Source organism: Musa acuminata, chromosome BXJ1-6, assembly GCF_036884655.1.
Source record: "Musa acuminata AAA Group cultivar baxijiao chromosome BXJ1-6, Cavendish_Baxijiao_AAA, whole genome shotgun sequence".
Lineage (NCBI taxonomy): Eukaryota > Viridiplantae > Streptophyta > Magnoliopsida > Zingiberales > Musaceae > Musa > Musa acuminata.
The window spans coordinates 9,673,621-9,698,719 of NC_088332.1; the positions used below are offsets into that span (position 1 = coordinate 9,673,621).

Here is a 25,099-nt window from a genome sequence, read left to right on the forward strand (position 1 = left end):
CGAACTCGTAAATACGGTGCTCGTTTCCTGGAGAGTACGTATACGATCTTTGATACGAAAGAGGTATTATACATGTATTTTGGGCTTCCACGAGCGAGAGACCAAAAACCCTCCCACCACCTCTGCGCATACCCTATCGGCAACCCCTCTTCGTCGCTGCCGCCACTTCCGTGAAGCCACCGCGGTCGGCGGAGTCCTGGGAGCGGCACCTCCCGGTGACATTCACCACCTTCTCCTTGCCGCTGCAACAGAGGAAAGAAGAAGATGTCGTTCTGCCACGCCCGCGACTTCCTGTTCTGCAGCATGTGCGGAACCCTCCTCTCCTTCGATTCCCTCCACTTCGCCAGATGCCTTCTCTGTGGCTTCAAACGCGCCGCCGGGGGTAACCTCTCTCTCTCTCTCTCTCTCTCTCTCTCCTCGTTCCCTTTGTCTGATTGCAAGATTGGGGCGGTCTTGCATGCACACCTGCATCTGGAGCATGTAATTGGTGCACTTGTAGGTGGTTTGCAGACAACTTGTTGCCCCTCCGTTAACCCTGGTCAACATGCAAATTCGTTTGCTTCCTCGCACAACACGAAATTACCAATCAGTTTGATAGATTGTGCAAAAAGACCTTTAGGGTTTCCAGATATTGTTGGAATCTATAACCATCAAACTAGATGTATGTTGTTCGCAATAGTCATGCATTGCATGCGGGTTACGTTCTGAGCTTTTCTGCAAGACGTTGTCCGTCGTAAAGAATGCTTTTCTAGCACCCCTTTAGAGTGCAAAAAGCTGTAATGACTCGCCACAGTTAGCGTTTCGAAGACAACTAGGGCCATGACTATGATTAGTGGGTTTAGTAGAGAAGGCCTACTTGTAGGATGTTCCCGGAGCTTGCCATGATCCTTTATATTATCTACTGGTGCGAGATTCTAGGGTTCAGTGGGTCTTGAAGAGGATATAAGGAGTTTGCGCAGGGGAGAGACTGTGATGCCCAGTGGTATTACATCAGCTATGAGCTATGAAATCCATGGTTATTCTTGGAATATGCACATACCATCTTAAATAATTTTTTCACTTTTATCTTTTACATCATTTTCTTAATCTGCATAGTTCAATTTTCCTTTTATATTGCATGGTTTGTTATAATTTGAACATCTAAAATGGTCTTGTTTGAACATTGCATAATTCTGTCTGCATAAGTGTTTTGTATATTCACTTGATTCTCACAAGTATGTTCAGGAGACATCATAGTTTTTCTTTATTCATTCTTCTGTTTTATGGTCTATTTAAACTCTTGCATAGCATTGTGGAACTAATAAAGATGGCAGCACTAATATTACAATCTTAAAACTGTTTCTCAGATATTGAAGGGAGAGAAACACGGTACACAGTAACAGCTGAGGTATGTCCCACAAACTGCAGTTCTTCCGAATCAACCTGGGAACTCTTTTACCAATCGAGAGCATAATTTTTTTCCCATTCTTCCATTTGTTATGGAATATTAATCTTGATAGACATGTATCTTAGATATGTATTCAAAGCACACCCATCTGAAATTGTATTCTTCTTTGCAATTTTACTGGTTTTTGAGATGAGGTTTGTAATCCTATGATTTTAAGTTAGTTGTGGTATGTACTTAGCTTTCTTATTTTTCTTTTTTTTTTTAAGCTTGATATGTTGGTAAAACTAAATTTAGTAGAATAACATTTATGGAACATGATGAAGAACAGATTTGTTCATCTACAAAGTCAAAGCTGTTTTGAAAGATGCTAACTTTGAACTTAAGTGCATAAGAAGAGACTGAACAAATAGAGTAGAAAAAATGACGAAGAAAGAAGCCATAATACATGAGATATTTCAAAATTTGTCTCATCGTGCCTTGTTCTAATTTAAAAGGAAAATTTTTTTGCTGTATTTTCATATTAGATGACCAGCATTTAAATCATGCTTCTCTTATCACACCTTTAGTTTACAAGCACTCGGTGGTCATGAGGTGGAGTCTTGTTTTCTTGATAAATAATTTGTTGTAACAAAGTTTGTGATATGATATTTCTGAAAGATTTAATCCGTTCAATTAACTAATAGGATGGGGCAATATTAACCAAGATTGTTGTTTATCTTCATATATGAAAGCATACATCCTCCAACTCTGGACACTTTAGAGCCCTGGATGATTGTTAGGTTATTTCATCTTACTATTAGAATTAAAGCAACAATTAAAGAAACAGTTACTTTTGGATGCTCAGGATACTTGACGCATATTCTACAAATGGTTGATGCTGCTTATGTCTGCCATCAAACGAGGATAATAGGCATCTATAATGATAATTTTATCTACGATCATTATAAGTTTTGCCACATTTTTCAAAAATTTTCAAGCATTATTCATTGCAAGTAATTTTTTAATTATAAATAAGCTGCACATAGTTAATAGTTACTTTGTCATGATATGTAACTGATATTTATCTTACTCTTACGAGTCGTCTTTAGGAAGGAACCTTGTACATCGAATCTTGGATGGTTTAGTATTATCTGCCGATGATTTATGAATGGTGTATCTAAAAACAGATTATGCTTATTAACCTTGTGTTAAGATTTTACTCCATTTCCCTATGTAACTCCAACAGGCAAATTTTGTCTTCCGTTTTCAGGATATTAGAAGGGAACTGAAGATTGAACCTTTTGTAATCCTCGAGAGTGCTCCGGTTGACGACGAAGCAGTCCAAAGAGCAGTTGTAAGTATCTTGTGTGTCATCTTTTAAGATCAATATGTTTCTTAAATGATTAAGGTTTGTTCTTTTGCAACTTGGGTGATCATGGTTCGAGTAATGGAAATAACCCCTTACTAATAGGGGTAATGTCGCATATAATATATCCAAAGCCCGTATTTGAGGGAGCCATGTGCATTGATCCTTCCCTTTCTGCTCGTTTTCTTCATTTGAATCACACATAGGCCATGATTCACTTTTTGTGTAATAGGTTAATGAAGAATGCCCACAGTGCCGTCATCCTCAACTTGAATATTATACCAAACAGGTAAATTATCATCTCATTGATCATATTTCTGTGATCATTTCCAAATATGTTTGAACTTTTAACCACTTATCATATAATTTGCAGTTACGATCAGCCGATGAAGGGCAGACGGTCTTTTACGAGTGTCCGCAATGCAGACACAAGTTTTCAATTAACACATAGGAAAGCATGTTCACAAAGCTTAAGATTTTATTTTGATGTACTTCATCTAAATTTTGATATCTCTTGAGTGGAGTCTTTGCTATGGAGTCCTGATGATTCTTTTTCGATATATTCTTTTAGGACAAAGAAACTTCTTGGCTTTGTAGTAAGAATCATATACATCAACTATCATCTGAAAGATAATACTGTGTTGTGGCTGTATCATCAATCCTCCAACACTTCTTGATGGCCCAAATGCACACACAGCTTATGCAGATATAATAATACTGTCAGGCTAAATCTACATAGGCATTCAAACTGGTTAGTCGAGAGATATCAAGAAGTTGTTCCAATCAAGGAAATTTTCATATCACAATAGACCTATTAGATGGAAATATAAACTTGCAAGCTAATTCGGAATTAGGGATGTTTAAATCAAATTGATTGAAAATTAGTTCGGTGTGTCTAAATAGGTTGATGTTTATATGAATTGATTTTAATTCGATAGTATTATTTTTTTTATTCGATTAATCGGTTGATTTTCATTTAAAAAATATTAGAACCAAATTTTACAAATAATATAAACCTAACTTTATAAATCTTAACATGTCGATCTAATTGGATCAAAATTTTGATTGATTAAACCAAATCAATTCATAGAATCAAACAAGTTCATTTAAAAAATACACAATTTTAAAATTACTTAAAATTATAAATAAATTAACAGATTCAATTAGATAAATCCAAACAGGAAAACCGATTCAGTTCAAACAATGTGACCATGTTCATGTACATGTAGCAAAATGTGCCGAGGACAGTCCGTTAATTCCAAGTTCAAGCTGCACAATTGTGAAAATAAGAATACACCAATGCTCGATCTCGTGCAGAATAAGAGGTTAATTCATGCCAACAATGGAAGAAGATACGAGGCTGAAGCAATGACATACAACATTGGCCATTACATACCAGTGTAACATCTAAGGCACTTCCGCAACTCTATACACAGCTAAAGCTAGCATTTATTTGGATCAATTCTCCAACTTGATTTTTAAATTCTCGCCTCCTTTGTATTTAACAACCCTTTTCGGGAGTTTGACGAGTATGGTTCGTCCAGAATCATGACCCTCCATTAGTAGTCTCCCGATCTTGGCCCTCCATTCATTGCTGAACCTTTCGTATTTTTTGTCATGCACAACCCTGTCGCAGTAGTTCAGCATTGTCCCCAGCCCGCAATTAGGAGTCCAGCCATACTCCTCCAGCACACGCGCCTCTCCCTTGGTCAAGTCATCTCCAACCTAAACACCAGAACGGAAATTAGGTGCAAAGGTTTTAAGGACACAAGTCATTTCTTCATCGACACACACTATCGGGGTATCTGGCTTTTCATTAACTTGTAAGACTACCTGAAATCTCAGATGTTAGAGAAACAGAAGCTACCACGTGTAATTCTGGTTGGCTCATGTTAATAACTCACTCGTGTGCAGAATCCTTGTCAGGTTTCTGATTACAATAAAATCAGACCGACCGGGCAGCATAGCAGAGTAAAATAATTCAATTTTTTCTTCCAAGAAAAAGAAAAAAAATAAAGCAAAAGTTAGAACATATTAAGCAGCAATTAGATTGATACACTATATAGGTCTGGATCATGTAAGGTCTGGATCATGTAAGTTCAGCACCTCAAGTAGCTACTAAAGAACACTGGGCATGTTAGAGAGGAGAGAATGGGTTGGTCTTACCAATAAAGGTTTGTTCTCAATGAGAGTGGTCCTGCTACAGATGGTGAGCTTCATTGCCGTCACCAACCTCTTGATCTGCCAGTCAACTGGCAAAGAATCCACAAGCTCAAAGAAATATGTGGCATAACCATATTCTGGGCGCTCCAGAACTATTCTGTATCAGAAGTAACATCAAGGTAATACTGAATTTCCATTGAGTGGCCATCAAATCCGAGCATTTACAAAGACAACATCCAAGCAAGAACATTCACCTATTATGCATTTGAAAAACAAAAATAAATGATTGCAGATCCCTACACCATCCCCATTCCACTGGACTATTACGAAACTGAAGATATCGAGTCTGAGATGTAAAACATAGTCAGAGATAACTACGTAAATAAAAACCAGAAAACCATTATAAGTAAAAACTACGATGGGAAATGATAAACCAAATAATAAAGAAACTCCAAACCTGTTCGATCAAAGAAATTAAGCAAGATAAACAATAAACAGCCTTTGATCCCTTCATGTGGCGTGCCACTGAAAACTTGAATAGAGAAGCTTGTGAAGAAAATATCTGAAATAGAAAAGGCTCAAGAAATGAGTAAATCATTCACATAGAACATATGGAACTTCAAAGGGAAAACCAAGAAAAAATTCCATTTGCCTTCATAAAATATAGTTCTAATGTGCTTTATTAACATGTGGAATGAAGACTTTGTAATATCAGTTAAGCGAAATAAAGAGGAAGTTAGGAGGAGGTTATATGAGGTAAATGATCCACTTATTTTCAGAAAGCCTGACAATGTGATGATATACAACCATGCCCCACAAGTAAGAGTATCCATATATGTATATTTTGGTGGTTTATTTCACGAATAATTGCAGAAAGATAATATGGTATATGCTAACAGAAATTGAGCCATGCATCAGATATAGTCCTTGAAAGATTTTATGCTAACCTTAGTAATTACAGTTTCAAGCTCTTCAAAGTTGTCATCTGACGAAGAGATCTCCAGTGCTTCATCATCTTCAGCAGCTCCATAAAGCTTGATCTCATCGATTGTTATTCCTTTGTCCAATAAAACCTATCCAAAGACCATTATCTCATATTAAAAATGTTCATATGACAATTTTTAAAATGTATTCATTTTCAAAATTACCTGCAGAAGCCCTGGAGCATCTTCCTCGAGTGCTCTTTCTACTGAATCCCTGCATAATTTTGTTTTTATAGACCGCACTTAACAAAAATGTTCATCAAATTTGCACGGAAGAGAAATATGATAAGGATCATCACTCACGTTGCAGTCTTCTTCCTTTTCCTACGAAGAGAAAAATTGTTAACTTGAGCATTTGGAGTATTGACTGGTTCACATTTTTTATTCTGTGGCAGAAACTGTTGTGAGTTGTTCATGTTGTTGTTGTTGTACTTCAAGTAAGAAACTACTCCGCAAGCCAGCATCTCAGGTTTTGGAGAAATCACATCAGCTTGCATGTCCTTGGAGAAATCATCAGCATATTCCTTCTTGACCTCTGTTCTTGAAATATGAGCCTCTGGAAAGTAGGAATTTCTAAGACAGGATAACTAAATCACTGCACAAAATTTGAAAGCCTTCACAAAATCTATTGACAAAACTTGACTTAGATAGATAGCCTACCAGTATTATTCACATGTACATTTTCAGTTATAGATGCATGATGGGAGCACCTATTTCCGACTTGCTCGATCAAACTTCTTTTGTGTAAGAAAACATTTTCTTGTCTGTTACTGCCTTTTCGTGAACAGGCACTATTAAAAAACTTCGAAGAATTTGAATTTAGGGGTAAATCCTTCTTAAGGGATGGTTGTTCTGAACATAAAGAATTTATTGTGGTCTTTCTTTGTGAATTACAGCAGTCAGATGAAAGCAGATCTTTACAATGCTTGTCTGTCAGTGAGTATTCAGTATGTTTTTTGGTCTTTGCAGAATAACCACTTTGGCAAGACCTCGTAGGTTTTCTAGAAGTTGCTTCAAGTGAAGAGCTTACAGGTTTTTGAGCAGTTGTTCCCGAACCATTGTGGGTGCAAATTTCTTCCAAAGGTTCAACTTTCACTTCACTAATGATGCTAGGCAGTACTGAATCGAGCACATCATTGCCATTATTCTGGTCTTCCAGGCTTTGACCTAGAGTTAACAGTTGAGGATCCAAGGTATTTGCATCCTTTGAGCAGTTGCATATCATCTGGTCTGTCTGAAATTTGTTTGTTTTTAACAAATTGACCTCAGGACACATTCTGACTTCCGATGAGCATAGATCTGTAGTACCAGAAATACCTATGACATGCTTTTCCAATGTCCCTAATCCATAAGCACCAAATTCTAGTCCTCTATTAGTTTCAGAGACATGATCAGTATGGACTTCTTCCATGGTTTCAGTTTTTAGTGAAATCAGCTGGCCAGATAAACCTGATCGAGAGGGTCTGCAATCAGTATTTACAATTCCTTCTCCTAAAACAGGTGTCTGAGGTGTATGATACGAGGATACACCATCGTTGTCAAGATTCTCTTCGGAGAAGCTAACTTCTAACAAAATATTGTTTTGGCAGCAAGGCAAATTTGAACACTGATGAACCATGGAATAACTTTCTGCAGTAGAACTTCCAGAAGGCTCGGCCATTATATTGTTTGCCATGTATAAATTACCACTTTCAGGAAGATGGCTATCCATACAACTGCTTTCTTTATTGGGTGAATGCATATTGTATTGTTCTCTGCCAGGGTCACAGTCAGTAGTGTTGTTCACTAAAGGACACGAAGAAATACCCTGAACAGGAAAAACAAACAAAACCAAAGCTTCAACTGCCAAAGATAAAAAAATTACATGAAAAAATATATTAATCTCCTAATAAAAACAATTAAAATATCTGCCAGAATATATTTCTTAAATAGTAATTAGAGTGCATAAACATGTGAGAAAATTTACAAATAAATACATGTAATTTTTTATTGAACCCAAAGCACCAGTTACAAATATGGCAAAGAACCATGTTCCAAAAAAAAAGTCAAACAAGGGAATTCAGATAGAGTTTCTGGTGCAAACTGCTAGATTATATTGACAGAATATTTCCCTGGCCCCCACTCCCCGCCCACTCGCTCTCTCCACCCACATGCTCTCCTTCCCTTCCCAACATTTTTGCTGCTTCTTTCTACCCTCTTGTCTCCTTCCCCCTTCTCCCTCAGCACCCTATGAGTACTATAAGTTCTTACAACTGCCTCAAGTTTGCAAGAAAAAGCAAGGTAATAATTGAAGCCTGAGAAAAGCAAACTCAATAAAGTGGTATAACACAATTGGAACAAAGCCAAACATACTAAAAACCTGAATAAATTTCCACAATCTCAGTATTTAGATCAATATTCCACACTTGATTCAAATTCAAATACACAACAATAATGAATGATGGTGAAACCGAAGAATTGGTTGCAAGTTGCAAGAGTCAAATATGTTACGATTCATTTTTAGTCTGCACCATTCATTTCATACAGATTCATATAAGATTTAAAAATGAGTTTCTAATTATGGTCACAATGCCCCCAGCCCCACCACCTTGAAGTGCCACCTTACCCCTGAATGTTGGTAAATACATCCTTGGAATAACTTTCTTCATAATGATATCATGGATTAGTGTTTTCATGCAAACATTATGGGTGATCATTTCACGTGATTAAGGCAAGTGCCATAAGGAGTGAATATAAATATCTGCAGATCTATGAAGCATGGACATCGGCACAACAAAATACGGATACACTACTATTGCAAATCATATAGATATAGAGCATGACACAGCATAAGCACAGTACCTAATTCATTTATATTTTTATATGTAACCAACAATTTTATTCTTTATGTAATATAAAGAATCTATGATGGCCATTATGAAACTAATACAAAGCATAACAACCATCCTCAGCGTTTTGCTAATATACATATTTGAAGATTAGTGTTATGACTTCAGTGACCTACACTCCTACGCCACATTATTCTAAATAATAGATGGTACAAAATTCTCCAATATGTTTTAAACTGCCAATCCAATAATTGTGGCATCCTGCATAGACACTAGCACATACATAACAATCATTTTGAAATGTCCATGCTTCACAACTATGAACCATTACCTCAAATAACTCAAAAGACTCGTTCCTCTCGAGATGCTGCTTCTTTTTCACTCTCCTCTGAATCTTATAATGGAAAAAGAAAATCTAGAGTATTACTTCATTGTAAGAGAAAATTAAGAATTAAAGTGTCCACGCCTGGGGTAAAAATTGCTACTAACTAAAAAAACAGTAGAAACTGAACAGCTTGAGTAGGTTTCATTCGATTGCCAGTGAAGCTCAATAAATTTCTTGAAGAGAAAAGTATGAGAATATATACCTGCACCGGGCCAAGGATATCCTTTCCGTAAGTTGTTTCCATGTTACTCCTGGAATCATTTTCAAACAAATACAAGATCAGGTAGTATCTGATATTCAAAAAATGCAGAGGTAATATGATAACGCATACATACATCGAATCATTTTGAGGAACAAATCCACCATCTTTGGCATGCAACAAATTTTCCATAGTGTGGTTTAAACCACAACTGTTACTATCAGAAGAACATCTGGAATCAGTAGTGCCTGATTTCATGCTTGACAACAACATGTGAGTACGAACATGCAACAAAACATGATCGAGTTCATCATCGTTAGGATGGACTCCAGTAACAGCCATAGGCATACTGTCCGTACCCTCGATAAGAAGATTTGTGTTGCAGTCAGGGTGCTCAGTCTTCGGATCCATAAGATAATTTGGTAGATTAGATGGTTGGATGATATCATTTCCTCCGGTCTTAGCAGTATGGCCTTCAACTTCAGAATCAGGTATCATATCTGAATTAACTCTACATACTTGAGCATCAGCTATTTCAGAAACATCAGATGGATACTTGTGATTGTACACTGTAGCAGTAGGAAGGAAAAAATGTTTGGATCAGAACTCATAATAGCTGCATTCACAGGACCTCATAATTTTCTTCCTTCAAGAATATTAGTGATAACTACCTTCCAAGGACAGGTGGGGCTTAGGATCATGGTCATCCATCAAAATATCCTGTATAATAGGTGTTTAACAAGATAAGCACATAACAGCTCATTCGACAACTATAAAAGCTTGCGACTTAAGAGGAATACAAAGTGCAAGTGATTAGAAAATGCAAGCAAGCCTGCCCTATATGATCTCCTAGAGTAATGTAATAAGATAAACACCATTTGCAATCAGCTGGATGAACTAATAGCAGGAACAAATGTCCTAAGATAAATAGGAGAAAAATAAGAATTAAATTCTTACACAACAAAGGATATCAAGAATTAAAAAGGATATATATTTTAACCTCACTTCTGTACTGTCTTTGTCTTTTCCTGTCACTATGCTGATGTGATATTCCATTAAAATTTCTGATTCAACAATTATGGCTAGAATGCAGAAGCTAAAAGTGCTGCAAACCTGTGAAGTTGCATCTGCGTTAACGAGATCAAGGTGGCTATCCAACTTGGAAAAAATTAGTGACCCTGCTTCTCCAAGTACAGTTTCATCTGTGCCCAGAGCCAAGTCTTCCACACTTCTGTTGACCTGGCCAGTCCTCTGGTAGAATATCTTAGAAACAACAAACTCTTCCTGGTCTATCTTTTCCACACCCAAGTGATATTGGTGCATCACCCACCTGGCATTCTCATATAGAATCATCATGGTCTTATAGCCGTGGTGTTTCCCATCAACGATCATAGGCTTGGACTTACCACTCTTTTGCCAACAGACGTCCCCACTGTCACTGTCACGCATCTTCTGGTGTTGTCTAATTTCAGCAATACATGTCTTAAAAGATTTGTGAAAGAAGTAAGAATCACCCCGATCCTTCCCAATGCCTATCAAATACTGGTTCAGACATCAGAGTGCAGACATGACAAAAAAAGTGTGGCTGAAAGACTATAACTAATTACCAGGAAGTTTCTCAGGGTGTGTATAACCAAATGCTTCAAATTCATCGAGACAAGTAATAAACTCATGAATAAACGGATGAGGGTCAGCATTTCCCTTGCCAACTTTAGCAAGCAAATGCCAGAGTAGATCTTCATCAGAGGGATTAAAGTTCACACCTCTTGGCAAACCAGGCCATTTCTGGAAAAAGGTGAAACAACATATTATATATCCGGAATTGCACCTATCAGGCGGCCATATTAATCAAGACATGGCCTTCACAAGTTCACAATTTAAATCTGTCAAAGCCAAATGAATGATGGTAGAGATCAACATTCTATAAAGCAGATATATTATATTGCTGAAGTTGCATCTATCAGGGGTCCAAAATTAGCCAATAACGTTCACAAGTTCACAAATTAAATTTATCAATGCAAAAGCTAAATGTATAATGGAAACTTTTCCCACGAATAAAGTGTTGACATTCCAAAAGGAAACTATATATTTAAAGTAATCAAACCTCAATACACAACAGAACTCATAACACTGTTTCATATTTCACGAAGCATAATCAAGTTGGCAAATTGAGTAAGAGCATAAGAAACAAAAAATGTGTTTGTGAAAGAAAGAAATTCCCATGGGTCCAAAATTTATTCCCTCTAAATTTAATACAATCATCGAGACTCAGCCAGATTACACAACTTTAGCATGAAGCACAAAGAAGTTCAGTCCAAAAGGAAAAGATTATAGAAGTTTCAGAAACCATTTGCATGCATAACTCTATTCCAAAATCCTAAACCTCTCAAGCATGAAATATCTTTTGTTACTTCCCTCCAGTGTCCTCTGTTAAAATATGTGAAACTGTAAACGATGTTTCAAAATGCATAATACTTATATTTCAAAGTGCTAAATGCTTGGTTTCTTTTATAGATTGTTTTCCTTTTTTATATATTTTCATGATTTCTTTGATATTTTTATATTAATATATAGACCTTTTCGCAATGTACGGCCAATAATTAAAAACGATTCAAAAACTCCAGGCGCAAAACCACTGAAAAGAGGCCCACCAATTTACCTTTGAAACTTCCACTGACACTCGCTCAACGGGAAAACCAATTGAGCGCCTGCGGGGCAAAACACGAGTTAGCAATGAACGAGCAGAACAATACCCAAAAACTATCAAGAAAAAGAATAGAGGGGGAAAGGAGAAAGAAGAGTACTTGGGAGTGGAAGGACCGTGAGGCGAAGAGGAAGGACTCGTCGAGATGGGAAGCCTGCGCCGCTTCGCCAGCGGCATGCCGTCGATGTCGTCCATGGTCAGGCTCCGACGCCAGACATTCCTCGACGGGGGAGAAGGAACATACGGAGAGAGGATTTGGGAGCCGAAGGGTAGAGGGCTTCCGCTCGAACGCAGAGAGAAACAAGAAATCAAAGCCAAAGGGAAAAGACGATTGCGAGGGACGAACCCCTAATCATTTTTTGCCCCATATTTGGCCGCGCCCTTCCGATTTGGGGGCGGAACCCGTTGGATCTGCGGCTGCTTTCCTTAGCTCAAATTCCTACCCCTCAACTCGTTGCCGACGGCCTTACCGTCTTGTTTATTGCCTAAAATGAATGCTTTGACGTGGGACCCATATGTTGTCCAATAATAGGCCAGGTACTACACCTCTACGCGCCAAGTGGTTTCACCGGACGGATCAATTTAACTCGGACCAAGGAATAAATCCAAACGGATACGAATGGGTTGCGGGTCCCAACTTTTATATCCATCGACCCGTTTAAATCGGATTTGAATATCTTTTGATCGGATTTGAATATAATTAAAATTATTATATTCAAAATTAGAGGTATCAATTATTAATAAGAGGTACAAATATCTACATGGATATGTTAAAAAATGAAGATGTCCCTAATTAGATAGAAGTAAGGGAATAAATAGGAATGAGGATGGATATGGGAATTAAAATTAAAAATACGTTTTATTATTTATATACAAATACGTAAGATACATGAGCATGAAAATTAAAAAAAGAGATAATTTATATATTTATTTAGATATATTTATAGTTATTTGGTTGTACTTATATTTGAATATTATAATGACATATAAATTTTATCAATATTATTATTATTATTCATTATTTTTTTAGTATTATTTATTAATTTTAGTAATATTTGTAAAATAAAAAAAATAATTAAAAGAATATGAAAACACACATTGGTTTTCCGTCTCAATAAGAATTCTCCGCTCCTGTCCGACCATATTCCTAATTAAGATACATACGATCCCTAGTTAAGATTTATATAGCATCTTACCCGTCCAAGAAAGATCAGACGGTCAGCCGTCGCCTTTCTCGCAGTAATATTTGTACTAAAAGATTATGCCTCGGGAGTCCGTCCTTCAAATATAGCCGTTGGGAAGTTGATGTCTTCACGTCTCCGATTCGAACTCCGACACCACCACCTGCAAGACTCAGGGGAGGGCCAGCCGAAGCAATCCGTCCCTCGAAGGAGAACCCACCGCTAGCCATGGGAGCATCGGGCGAGAAATCCGCGTACGAGCGCCTCCGCGACGCCCGCATACAAGAGAACAAGGTATGATGGTTGGAGAAGAAAAAGATCGATATGGGTTCTGTTTGAGGTGGATCGGTGACGGGTTTCTTTCCACCGAAGGTGCGATTGGAGTCGCTCGGATTGCTAAGAAGGGCCGGCGAGCAGCGAGCCGTGGTTTCCTCTTCTTCGTTGGCGACCGGAGGTCGCAGCGGCGTCAAGAGAAAGCGGAAGATCCGGATCGTCGAGGGCACTCCTCTCCGGCGGTCTGAGCGCTTGAAGAGCAAGCAAGACGACGATGACGATGCCGATTCATCTCCTCCAGGTTCGTCGTTCTAAACTAATCTTGTTCGTCGTTCTACTAAATCTCTGCTTCTCGAATCACGGTTTCGGTCGGACGACAGACACGCTTGGTGGTAATGCGACTGTGGCAGCGTCCTCGGAGTACAGAGACGTCATCCACCAAGTTCGTAAGCGGCTGTTCTCGGATGGGCGTGCGAGCAAAAGCAGGGGAAGCGTTTACGACCCGGTGTTGGGGATCTGCTGCCACTTCTGCAGGTCGAGTGCTTCTTCTCGCCTGTCTCTTCTACTACTTAATGCGACTCTCAAGAATCATGCCTTTTCTTGGTTGGAAGAATCATCCAAGCTTCTTATTTCAAGAGTTATTTCCTGTTGTTTAGAATTGCTAATTACCTCACTATAGAACTAAGAACACTTGGAACTTCTCTGCTGTCGAACTCAGGCAGAAGAAATTATGCGGGGAAGAAGATTGCAGACGGTGTGGGGATGGAAACATTAATCAGCCATGCATAGGTGAATCACATGATCTTTGCCTCTTTTTCAGCTCCTTGTTTCTTTCATGGCAATGAATATGAAGCTAAATGCTCAAATATTCTGCGTTAACAGGTAAAACGGAGTGCTCGGTCTGCCATTCTTCCAATGGTGTCCTATGCCGTGCTTGTCTCAAAGTAAGATATGGTGAAGGTACGCCGATTTGAATGCCATCGAGCGATGACCAGTTGCCTGCAGCTGTTTCTTAGCTTCGATTTGGCTACTTATGGACTGCAAGTTCATGGATCGATTACCTTGACAGAAATGGAGGAAGTCAGGGCAAAGAAGGATTGGATGTGCCCCCACTGCATCGAAGAGAAAGGAATCAACCCGTATTGGATATGTAACAGGCAAGCACACTCTACTGATGGTATAACTGAGCCCGCAGATCCTGTAGTATTACACTCGTTAAACCCTTACAAACTCAAAATGCCTAAACTTGACAGCTCTCTTTGCTTGAAGAAAAGGAAGATGGCACCAACCGGCATCGCGATTTACCAAGGTGAATCCATTTGAATCGTCTTGTTGTTGGAATCACAGGCTCCAAAGATCTTGCTGTTTAAACTCATCTTGTCCGTGCATGTCTCCGACAAGCAGCTCGCGAGCAGGGTTACAGATCGGTAGCGCACCTTCTGATGGATAGACTGAAACGAGAGGCTGCTCAGAAGTGACAATGTACCACGACAAAAGCAGACCTGAGGTCATTTTACTTGGTGACTTCTCATTCCTGAGTTCGGGAAGTGGCATTCTTAAATCTTGATTTAGTTTGGTACTAAATTAGCACTTGTATTGGAAGGCCAAATGGATGTTCGTCCATCGGGTCTATATTTATGAAAAAAATGACGTACGTGACGCTTACACATGGACTCGAATCTGAAACTTGAGTGTCTCAAAAAACGTTTATTATGATTATTATGATATGCAGCAATTCAACAAAAACAACGAAAGCACCGAGAACAACGGAGTCATCTTTTCTTGAGGCTTTAAGTTGGTTTCGAGAGGATGGTCGTCTCTGCAACCATGGAGGTGACGACGTAGGGATCCATGTTGGAAGAGTGCGATAAAAAAAATGATGAGAAGTTTATTAATATGTTTCTTATTTATACAGGTAAAGAGGAAGGATTTTTCTCAATAAAATAATGATATTTTCTCATACAACTAGAAAAATCTTATTTATATCATACCCCACAAGATGGTGTTCCTGTTAAGGATGTCAATCTTGGACATCCTTAAGTGCAGAGAAGAGGGAGGGAGAGGCAACGGAGCATTATACAGGGAATAAGGAGATGGCGACGTCACGTTTCAGAGACATACAATTATCTAAAAAAATGTAGATTGATTTCATGATCCATCATTCGTTTTCTCTAGAAAGATGCTACAGAAAAATAGAACCAAATATGTTTTTGCCTCAACGAGACTGTAGATCTTTTAATTAGTTTTGGGCAACGATTGCTCCAAGTGCCGTAAAACTAATCACCCGAGAAGTGGGTAAAGAATGGAGACGTTTTCTCGTCCCCGCAGCCTCGTTGAAGTGCATAACCAAACCCTGTGATCACCATGTCATAATTCACAAAAGATATATTAAAAATATGTTAATCAGATAATAGTAATCAAGGTAAAACCAGAGCTGCTGGACTCACATTCAACAATTCTAACGTATACGTAAACTAGGTAGAAATATTGTCACATTGGAAACATTGAATGAAAGAACAAAACTGAAGATTTCTTGCCTGCCTGCTAATGGGATTGTTCACTCGGCTGAACAGAACAAATTGAACCTCACCCAACTTTTCCTCCCGGCTCGTATGGGGAAACAGAAAAAGAATGAAAATTTACAAAATCATATGAGCAGATCCATGACTAAGATTTCAAGGCTATGTAAACTCTCTAAAAGCTTTTTTGCTATGAGTTATTCAAAATCTGACAGAAAACAATAGATTGAATGTGCAGCTGTACACCTGCGAGATCATTTTGCTATGCTACGATCTCCAATCGTCCTCTACTTGAGATGCTAAGCTCTCTGCCAAATGGGCTGAAGCAAAGCAAAGAATAGCAATCAAAATCAAAACTGCAGTTGTCCTCGAACGTTACACTATGATACGGAAAGGGACCATGAAGAGTGGCAAAGGATGATCTGATTCTTCAAGGTCCTGTGTGCTGCATATGAGCATCGAAGTCAAATTACTCCTAAGACAAGTAGCCCCACCAATGATCTCGCGACCAATGGAAATGCAAAACCATAAAAGGAAGTCGATACCTGTGACTTTGATGAGGATGCTGACTTCTGGGATTGTAGAGAGAACCTATGACGACGCAGAGTTTGCTGAAATTGTTGGAGCTTGGAAGGGAAGTTGATTTTGTCATAAACATTTGCATCAACTTGGTCTCCGCTGTCATCTGTTATCTCCGAAACCTGATTGCATGGATGCTTTAGCTGTTCATTGTTGAAAATATATGATGGAACAGTTTTCAAACGAGTCCTAAAAATCTTGAAGGCTGCACTTTGCTGCACAAACACATAAGATAAAACAATCTGAGAACCATATATATGACCAAATGCATTGAGCCAGTTCAAAGAAAAACGAAGTTGTACTGCAAAGAACATACTAATGCATGTAAGGATCCCACTAGTGCTGAACACTACATAGCATAGAACATTCAGACCAATTAATTTAAACAAGAAGTCCTGAAAAGCCACTCTATTCCCTGTTTCTACGTTCATTCACCTCGCTATGCATGCTGGCACCTTCAAGCACTCGTTGAGACCGATAATCTCAAAAACTATTCTTGGCATGTTCTTTTCTTATGGCAATTAATATAGCTATAAACAATAATATAGATATTTACAAGTACCTGAGGCAACAACATCAAGAGACCATACAGGGTCTTCAACAACCATACATGTTTGTCAGGTTCAACAAGCTGTAAGATTCAGAAGCACAAGTTAACTTATCAAAAATGACTGCTACAACAAATTACAGCTATTGAAAAACCAATACTTAATGAAAAGATCATATTCTTATGGCAACCAATGGCACTATTTCCAATATAATTTTTTTACATCTATCGAAAAACCTATATTTCATGAAAAGATCAGATAATCACGAATTTGATAGTAAACCACAATATGCATGAAGAGGGAGAATATCAAAGAAGTTGATGTTGTAATATTAGCATTATAAGATTGGATTTGATATATCCACAAGTAAACATAACTTGTACAAACAAAATAAATGTTCAACTTGAATGCTATAAAATGTTCCGATTCAGTATGCCTATAAAGTTACCCACTGATTTAAGCAAAGTCATAAAATCAGTAACAAGATTGACATTGATCCAACATCAGTTGGATCAGAAGCTAAAAATAATTAAAACACAAAAAATAAAATTGAAATATTTGGTTAAAATTATAAACGTACAGAAATATATGTACATATATTATAATAACAATATATACGTTATAATTTATGACATAATATATATGTTATAAGCCATATATTATATTATTTATAGATCATAAGTTCTAAGTTATGTTATACCTTATTATGTTTAAAAATTATTTGTTTATATGCTTATGACTCTATCGTTTAAATTAATATAAGTATTATATATTATACATCTAATATATTATGATGAATAACAGGTTAACCAACAAAACATTCAATACCTGCAACCGCAAAGAGGCAAAGACTGGGGTCTCCAACAGGTAGACCAACTTGCCCAATTGTTCCGAGAACTTAGCAGTTATATCTTCTTCCTCTAGTAACTGAATCACAGAACTGGCATGATTGTATGCCTTCGGAGAGAGGGCAACAGTAATTAGAAGGATTTAAAAGAATGATATAGGAAAGAGATACAAATAGGTTATAACATACATTACCTGAGCAAGTAGGCATAAACTGATTGTCGCGACTGGCGAATGGCACCAAGGAGAATATAGTGATACAAACAGGTCCATGGATGAAGACTCCACTAATGATTGCTTTAGGAGAATTCTTAACTCAACCAATTCCGATGACGTGAGTAAAGTGAAATTCAAAGCCTAACATCAAGAAAGGTATATCACCAAGTTTTCTTTGGTTTTCTGTTTCTTCTTTTGCTCCCTCTCAGAGGATAATAATTAATGCATGAACAGTGAACAAAACCTGAACCATATTGGACGCAAAATCCAAGTCATCTTCTCTCTCTATTTTTGAAGAGAACTCCCTGTAAACTTGTTCAGCATCCAAACGAACACAAAGTCTACGGACTATCAGAGCCCCACGCCTGAAGAAAAGGACAAGCTAGTTTTCTTACTGTGCAAGTTAGACATAGGTATTTAAAGTTTTTACGTTGCTAAACAGGAGAAAAGAAAGAAACTCAAATTTAGCACATGTGGAAAGGATCGTGTTAAGAAAAACTAACTTTTCAAGAAGGGCATGATCATTACGAAATGTTTGGACTAGATGATCAATAAGATGTCCTAAATTTTGAGAATCTTCTGCTAAGCATGCATGCACTTCAAGCACCAATATGACCACCTGCAAAGTAAGAACTCGGAGAATAAAGGTTTTTGCTAGTTTAGAAGTGGAATGTTTTGAAAACCAAAACTAGAAATATTACAGCCGATGCATGTCTAAACCCATATATAAGTTCTGCATGCCTTATTATGAAGCAAGTCTTAGGCTCACCTAGAGACTATAACATCGCATAGTCTCGTGTCCATTAAGATGTACCACAAGAAATATATTGCCAATAATAGCCCAGGATATATTTCAAGAAATTACCTCATCAGAGGGATCAGACAGTGCAGCCAGAAGTGAACTAAAGATATCGTTCAAAAATGAAATGACCTGTTCAAAGAAGACAGAATTAAGATTGGTCAAGTTGATTCTGTTTTAAATTGACTAGATATAATTAAAACTGGTCAAGTTTGCAAATCAGAAGATCAACCAATCTACTTTTTCTAAGTCTTTAATGGATCGAATCAGACTTATGTGTTTGGTCGTTCATATCTCAGTAACCATAAATAATTATGTTCTATGTCTTTATTGAAATATTCAGTTAGTTAATAGACATAAGTAATAGATCTCAAGTTCAAGCCCATGAGTAAGCGTCATGTATGTTTACATGTTTATTCTTCCATCGGCATATCAATATCATACCACTCTGGTAGATATCAAAACTGGGTTGAACCAAATTTTAAAACCTTGCTATAAATCCATACGTAGTCATCAACAATGATAACATTATTTGATATGAAGAGCGAGAAACAGAGCATGACTATAGGTCATAAAATTAAAATCAGAATCAATCAGTGACAAAAACTTGTATTAGTCAAATCGATCGAATTGGCTCAATAGGATTGCAATTATCAAGAAGATAATTTATAACTGAAAGAAGAAAATCCATAAAGATATGGTCAAAGGATCAAAAGTAAAATTAGAACCAGACAAGTTATTTTGATGTAATATAATATATCTTAAATTTTAGTGTATATATAATAGAGTGTTGGAGGTGCTCAGATTCGATCTCCATCATCAACTTATGGGGCTTGCCAAGGACCTAACAAGAACAAATCAATCTGAGAACGAGTTTCGCATAACTAAAAATAAATTAATGTATTCTAATCGAATAGAATAATTTTTAAGATTAATTAAGTCAAAATAAGTTTTTTTTCCTAATTTTGAGAGTATCGTAATATACTTTAGGTTTGTCTAGGATAAGTCTTATCTCATGAGTTATAACACCAGTTCTCAGGACAGCAAATAAGGCTACGTTAGACATCTTCCCACAGCCTTCTTTAAAATATGTTATAGAAGAATAACGTTTACCTCATTCCAGTGACGATCCAAAAGAGTCGCAATCCATTGCAATGCTGCCACACGAGTAGTCGACGCTTGACTAGTTAAGCCACTGTGGTAAGATGACAAGATTAACAAAATTTTAAATGCTTAGAAGGAAGTTAGCTTAAGCAGCAAAAAACTCAAGTACACAAAATAAGAAACCATCTTTTAGAGATTAACATGTGCTCTTTAAGAGGCACAAGAGATTTACTAACAAATCAATTTATAGTAACCATTCTGAACCTAGCAATTCTTAAAGTTAGAAAAAAAAAAAAAGTACCTTCTTGCAATAGTGAGGACCGCTCCTATATTGACACCCTCAGCAGGACTAGCTATAATGGCACGAAGCTCTTTATTGGTTTCACGAGCAATCTGTACGTGAAATGCATATTACGTCAAGGAAAAATAAGTGACAAAAAAAAATCGCAAATGCAGCAAATAATAATAATAATAATAATAATAATAATAATAATACCTCTCTTATTTCCTTCTCTTTGTCAGATATGCATGGTAATACAGCACCTAAAATATCTGAATAACAAGGAATAAGATGGTCCGCACCATGTTTCACAAACTCATTCATCTACATTTTCCCAAAACAAATGTCAATAAAATCTGTCCAAAAAAAATCACAAAGATAGTATAGAGATTGGCGCCGACGTATAAAAGTACTCTGTGCCTAACAGAAGAGAAAGAACAGTCATCGGGGAGTAAATTATAACCAAAGCAAAATAACCACAGATGCCAAAAAGAATCACCCATGTGAAGGATGTCAGTCGAGTGTAATCATCAGGCGAGCCTGATCTCTGTACCAATACTTTGGCCATGCGACCGTAATCTGAAGTCTTTAAATAGTCATGAGCGAAGTTAGAAACTAAAATCAACAACAACATTTATAAACTTTTTAGCCCGTCCTCCAGAGAGTTTAAAGACAATTTTATAATGGAAATACAATCACATCCACTGCAAAAGGAACAATTATAAATCTATACATCCCACATATAGTGAAGGAGCCATACTGGAGTGTTCTTTATCTCTTGAAGAAACTCTGAAAGTGCACAATGAGCTTGCTGCCGTACTTCAGGAGAGGAATCACTTAGCATGTTGAACAAACCTGAGAAACACAAGTCATCTATCTATAACGTAACCGAATTTAAAGAAAAACTGACTATTTCTACAACAGATATTACCATCTAGATAATCTGGAAGAAAACAGAGCATATCCATATCTGGAACATTATTCAAAACAGTGATCCACCCCAATAAGAATTGGCGAACGTGAGGGTTGATTATGTCCATACGCTCTCTTAGGAGTGGTACAAATTCTTCTAGGCTTTACAAGGATATAAAAATATTAAATACACAAATATAGTTCAAAATGAATATATATGTATGCATCAAATACTGAAAGCCAATGTCACAACCTGAACTGGTCACTCTCAGTAGCGATATCCTGATGAAAATGAAATTATATTGAAAAAACGTTTCTTTTTCTTTAAAAGTCAAATGCTTCTGTTATTTCAGAAACAAAATTTAAAATATGCCTAACCTTTAATAGGTTGTCAAGAAGATGAGCACCACTTTGTACGATGGTATCTGAATCATCTGAAAGCTTACAAAGTGCATCAAATATCTTATCGAAATAGATGATGATACGTCCTCTTACAGCCTACAAAAAAAGAATGGAAAGCATAAGAAACTTACCTTTGCAAGAGGTGAAATTCTCACCTTTGCCACATTACAGAAAGGTTAGCATAACGAAACTCACCATTGCTACATTATAGAAAAGTTAGCATAACCAAACTTACCTTTGCTACATTATACAATGTTTCACTGGCAATATAACGAACTGTGCTGTCTTCATCAGAAATGTGATTAAGAACTGGTGGTACAATTTCCTACCATTAGGTATAAATGCAAAAGTTAGCTAACTACACAAATTAAGAAGTTGATAAGCAAATACATAAAAAACTGCTCCATTAGATGAACATGATCATATTAGATTCAGAAAATGGACAAAGTAACAATAATCACTGTAATACCAGTATAATTAACCAGAGACAAAAAAAAAAAAAAACAGAAACGTATAATGTTGTAACTGCTTCTTAACCTCAACGAAGCTACCATATAATCTATCTGGCAAGGAGGATCCATTAAGGATTTAAGTACCAGTTTGATACCAATTTCGTTATTAATCCGACCACTGAGCTACCAGTATACTGGGTATACAACTTGTACCACTAGGTGTCAATAAAATTAAAATGAATGATATATGTACCAACATCGACCTAAACATTTCAATGCCAATCATTATCCATACCAATTGTTACGTATATATGAGTAAATACCAGTCGTTACATATCAATATGACATATGTAAAACCCTGAGAGGATATTACATTTTTAACAGGTTAGATAGATAATCCATCATTATCTCACCTCCTCTACATTTTCATATGTTACATAGATAATCCATCATTGTAAAGAAAAATTTTGATTTCCTAAATTTCCAAACGTTGAGCTTCTCCTTCCTCTATTACTCTCTCTAATTTTCTTTTCTTGCACTGACCTTTATTGCATCTTCTCTTCTTTTTAACTTTGTCAATCAATGGCACATATATCTGTTGTGAGCTCTGACTAGCAATTTCTTCCAATGTCATTCTAAAAATGTAACGAACAAGATTAGTTTTGGGCAAGGTGAGATCTATATTGTATATTCTTTGCTTCCAGAATCATGTATTGTATATTAGTTTTGAGTTAGTTATATATCTTAATTTTATTAACCCAGAACTGGTCTGGATGATGAAAGCAACGATCTAGCTAGAATCAATATCCCATTCAGTATCTTGGTGCTCAATGATCGTTAGACGACATACAATTTCTAAGTGATTACTCCAATAGAAAAGCAAGTATGTTGGATATAGTCCTCATGCAGAAAAGATATGCGTGTGCACTTCAGTAAAACCTCAAGATACGCTGGAGCTTTTTCTTTCAGACCAACTGCAACAGCTGCAAGTCCTGTTAATCCACCCTGCAAGAAACAGAACCTAAGATAAAAGCTTGACAGATACTTCAAATCAGCGAGAACATCGGAAACTTGTGTTGAAGCCATTAAAGAAATCTGATACTGCAAATGACGGTAAAGTACTAATTCAAGAAAACACTAGAACAAGGCATAGAAACCGTCAGCGGACCTTCCTACGATCCGGCCGTGGGTCGTCGGTAAACTCCGTGGCCAAAATATTAATCACAGCCAATATCTTCTTGACCTCTTGCTCATAAGCAAGTTTCCCGACGATGTCTTGGATCTGCAATTGCACATTGCCCAAACAATCAGTCGCCTCCAAACTAACATTTACGTCAAGAAAACATGTCGACAGAAAACAAGAAGACAACAGAAAGATCGAAAACCAATACCGTCACCGCGGCTTTTTTCCGCTTCTCGTACTGCTTATCAGTGAGGTTCCGAAGAACGGAGGCCGGGATCAAGGACGACGCCTCCGCCATGCCTCGACCTCCGAAGATCTCTCGACGCTACGTATTAAAGAATCGGAACCGAGGAGTGTTTCCAAACCTTCTAGTCCTCAGTTCGGAGCATCGCCCTGCGGGAGATCACCTGAGCTCGGGTTAGGGAGGGAGAAGGGAATCGGGAGTTCTAACTACCACCTCTGCGGAGGATGAGAAAAGAAACGGAAGGGAAGGGGGCGTTCTCTTTATACAGTTCCTCCGCTTTGCTTTCCCTCTCTCTGAGCTCGCGCTCTGTACCTTGTTTTTGGTTTGGGCTATTTATTTCGAGTGATTCGCTCTGCGGTGCGTCTCTGCCATTACCGTTGCGGAGCGGAGGTCTCCACCGGCAGAGCGAATAATTTCCGTTACGAGGGCGGACATTCGCACATAACGCCCTGTACTTTACGATTTATAAAAACATGACACGTGTAGTAGAACAAGGGGCGAAACGTAAAATCGCTAATTCTTTCTTTTAATTACGTTTTAGTTCTTTTGGTATGACTTATAATTGCAGCAGCCCGTCTAGAATCCCCGAACCGATTCGATCGAACCGTCCACGTCAGGTCAAGATCAAGCGTATGCTATCTGATCGAGATCAAAAATTACCAGACCAGTGAAATCAAGATCAAATGTCTTGTTCTCTTGTTGCTAACAAATGTACAATAAACATTATTTATGTTTATTATGAGGTAATAATATTTGGTACCAACCAGATGTTCATACATCGGAGATGATTGTAACTGATACATCAAGTTGATGTTGTTATGTTATCGCATCGTTGATGATGTCAAGTGGTCCGTGTTGGGCTGAGATGTCGTGGTGCGTCCTGACCTACCCAAGAGAGATGCAATGTTGAGTTTAGATATCCCATTGCTATAGGAACATTGGGTTTGGATAAGAAGACATCGACATTGTATGATTTATTAGAGTCGTTTCAAATCCTATGCTATAATTCCTCTCATGTAAAAAAGGATAGACGATGAGGACGAGGACATCACTTCTAGTCCAATTATGTGGACAGTGATGATTCCAATCAACTTGAAGCGGGGAAGAGAAGAGGGAAGACAACGCTTCCGGCTCGCGGTGTACGCGTATGTAGAAATCTTTGGTTTGCAGCATACACATGGGAACGCACATACTATTTAATTCTGTGTCGTATGTAGCTTTCGTGGGATTAGACCGATTCATATTCTTGATCTATAATACAATTCCAGCTGGCGGTATCTCTATATCATCACGAATGTTGATATTTTTCGATTTTATTATCGTGAGCCTACTCAACGTCATTTTGATTATTTTTATGATCATTTTAATCCTATAAATATAAATTATATATAATCATCTAATACATGATTATATATAATCATCCTATAAATATAAATTATCCAAAAATAATTATAAATAATTATAAAATAATTATAAATAATTATAAAGTAATTATATAATCATCCTATAAATATAAAATATCCAAAAATAATTATAAATTATCCAAAAATAAATCATTCATAAAATT

General features: G+C 37.3%; 4 protein-coding genes across 8 annotated transcripts; 2 read left to right on the top strand and 2 right to left on the bottom strand.

Moving 5' to 3' along the window:
• Nucleotides 1–91: 91 nt before the first annotated feature.
• Nucleotides 92–3,384, top strand: LOC135676125 (DNA-directed RNA polymerase I subunit RPA12-like). Its single transcript, XM_065186969.1, has 5 exons — nt 92–382; nt 1,347–1,387; nt 2,637–2,720; nt 2,965–3,021; nt 3,106–3,384. The coding sequence occupies exons 1-5, from the start codon at nt 265–267 to the stop codon at nt 3,181–3,183; spliced, it is 378 nt and encodes a 125-aa protein (XP_065043041.1). The 5' UTR covers nt 92–264; the 3' UTR covers nt 3,184–3,384.
• Nucleotides 3,385–3,958: 574 nt separating this feature from the next.
• Nucleotides 3,959–12,423, bottom strand: LOC103987531 (uncharacterized). Of its 4 annotated transcripts, XM_018828355.2 has the most exons (16): nt 12,095–12,422; nt 11,950–11,998; nt 10,898–11,075; nt 10,404–10,822; nt 9,962–10,010; nt 9,427–9,859; nt 9,294–9,342; nt 9,038–9,100; nt 6,539–7,685; nt 6,182–6,434; nt 6,044–6,092; nt 5,843–5,968; nt 5,353–5,457; nt 5,150–5,241; nt 4,899–5,052; nt 3,959–4,457 (listed from the first exon to the last, which is right to left on the bottom strand). In XM_018828355.2, exons 1-16 carry the CDS (start codon nt 12,187–12,189, stop codon nt 4,191–4,193), a joined length of 3,528 nt encoding a protein of 1,175 aa, XP_018683900.2. In that variant the 5' UTR covers nt 12,190–12,422; the 3' UTR covers nt 3,959–4,190. The 4 variants fall into 4 exon arrangements, with proteins under 4 accessions (XP_018683900.2, XP_009404134.2, XP_065043042.1 ...); XM_009405859.3 differs by lacking the exon at nt 9,038–9,100; XM_018828356.2 differs by lacking the exon at nt 3,959–4,457 and having other exon boundaries at nt 4,899–5,047; nt 12,095–12,423.
• Nucleotides 12,424–13,325: 902 nt separating this feature from the next.
• Nucleotides 13,326–15,102, top strand: LOC135586670 (uncharacterized). Of its 2 annotated transcripts, XM_065190073.1 has the most exons (8): nt 13,326–13,469; nt 13,548–13,749; nt 13,829–13,982; nt 14,167–14,237; nt 14,331–14,408; nt 14,518–14,605; nt 14,702–14,757; nt 14,853–15,102. In XM_065190073.1, the coding sequence occupies exons 1-8, from the start codon at nt 13,404–13,406 to the stop codon at nt 14,924–14,926; spliced, it is 789 nt and encodes a 262-aa protein (XP_065046145.1). In that variant the 5' UTR covers nt 13,326–13,403; the 3' UTR covers nt 14,927–15,102. The 2 variants fall into 2 exon arrangements, with proteins under 2 accessions (XP_065046145.1, XP_065046146.1); XM_065190074.1 differs by lacking the exon at nt 14,853–15,102 and having other exon boundaries at nt 14,331–14,392; nt 14,702–14,749.
• A 1,295-nt stretch (nt 15,103–16,397) lies between these two features.
• LOC135675460 (protein VAC14 homolog) lies at nt 16,398–23,586 on the bottom strand. Its single transcript, XM_065185610.1, has 20 exons — nt 23,497–23,586; nt 23,274–23,387; nt 23,045–23,110; nt 21,889–21,978; nt 21,630–21,749; nt 21,505–21,533; nt 21,271–21,413; nt 21,100–21,194; nt 20,839–20,925; nt 20,556–20,663; nt 20,361–20,452; nt 20,069–20,150; nt 19,022–19,087; nt 18,660–18,775; nt 18,401–18,521; nt 18,136–18,297; nt 17,923–18,051; nt 17,109–17,177; nt 16,513–16,761; nt 16,398–16,412 (listed from the first exon to the last, which is right to left on the bottom strand). The coding sequence occupies exons 1-20, from the start codon at nt 23,584–23,586 to the stop codon at nt 16,398–16,400; spliced, it is 2,043 nt and encodes a 680-aa protein (XP_065041682.1).
• Between the last annotated feature and the right edge of the window lie 1,513 nt (nt 23,587–25,099).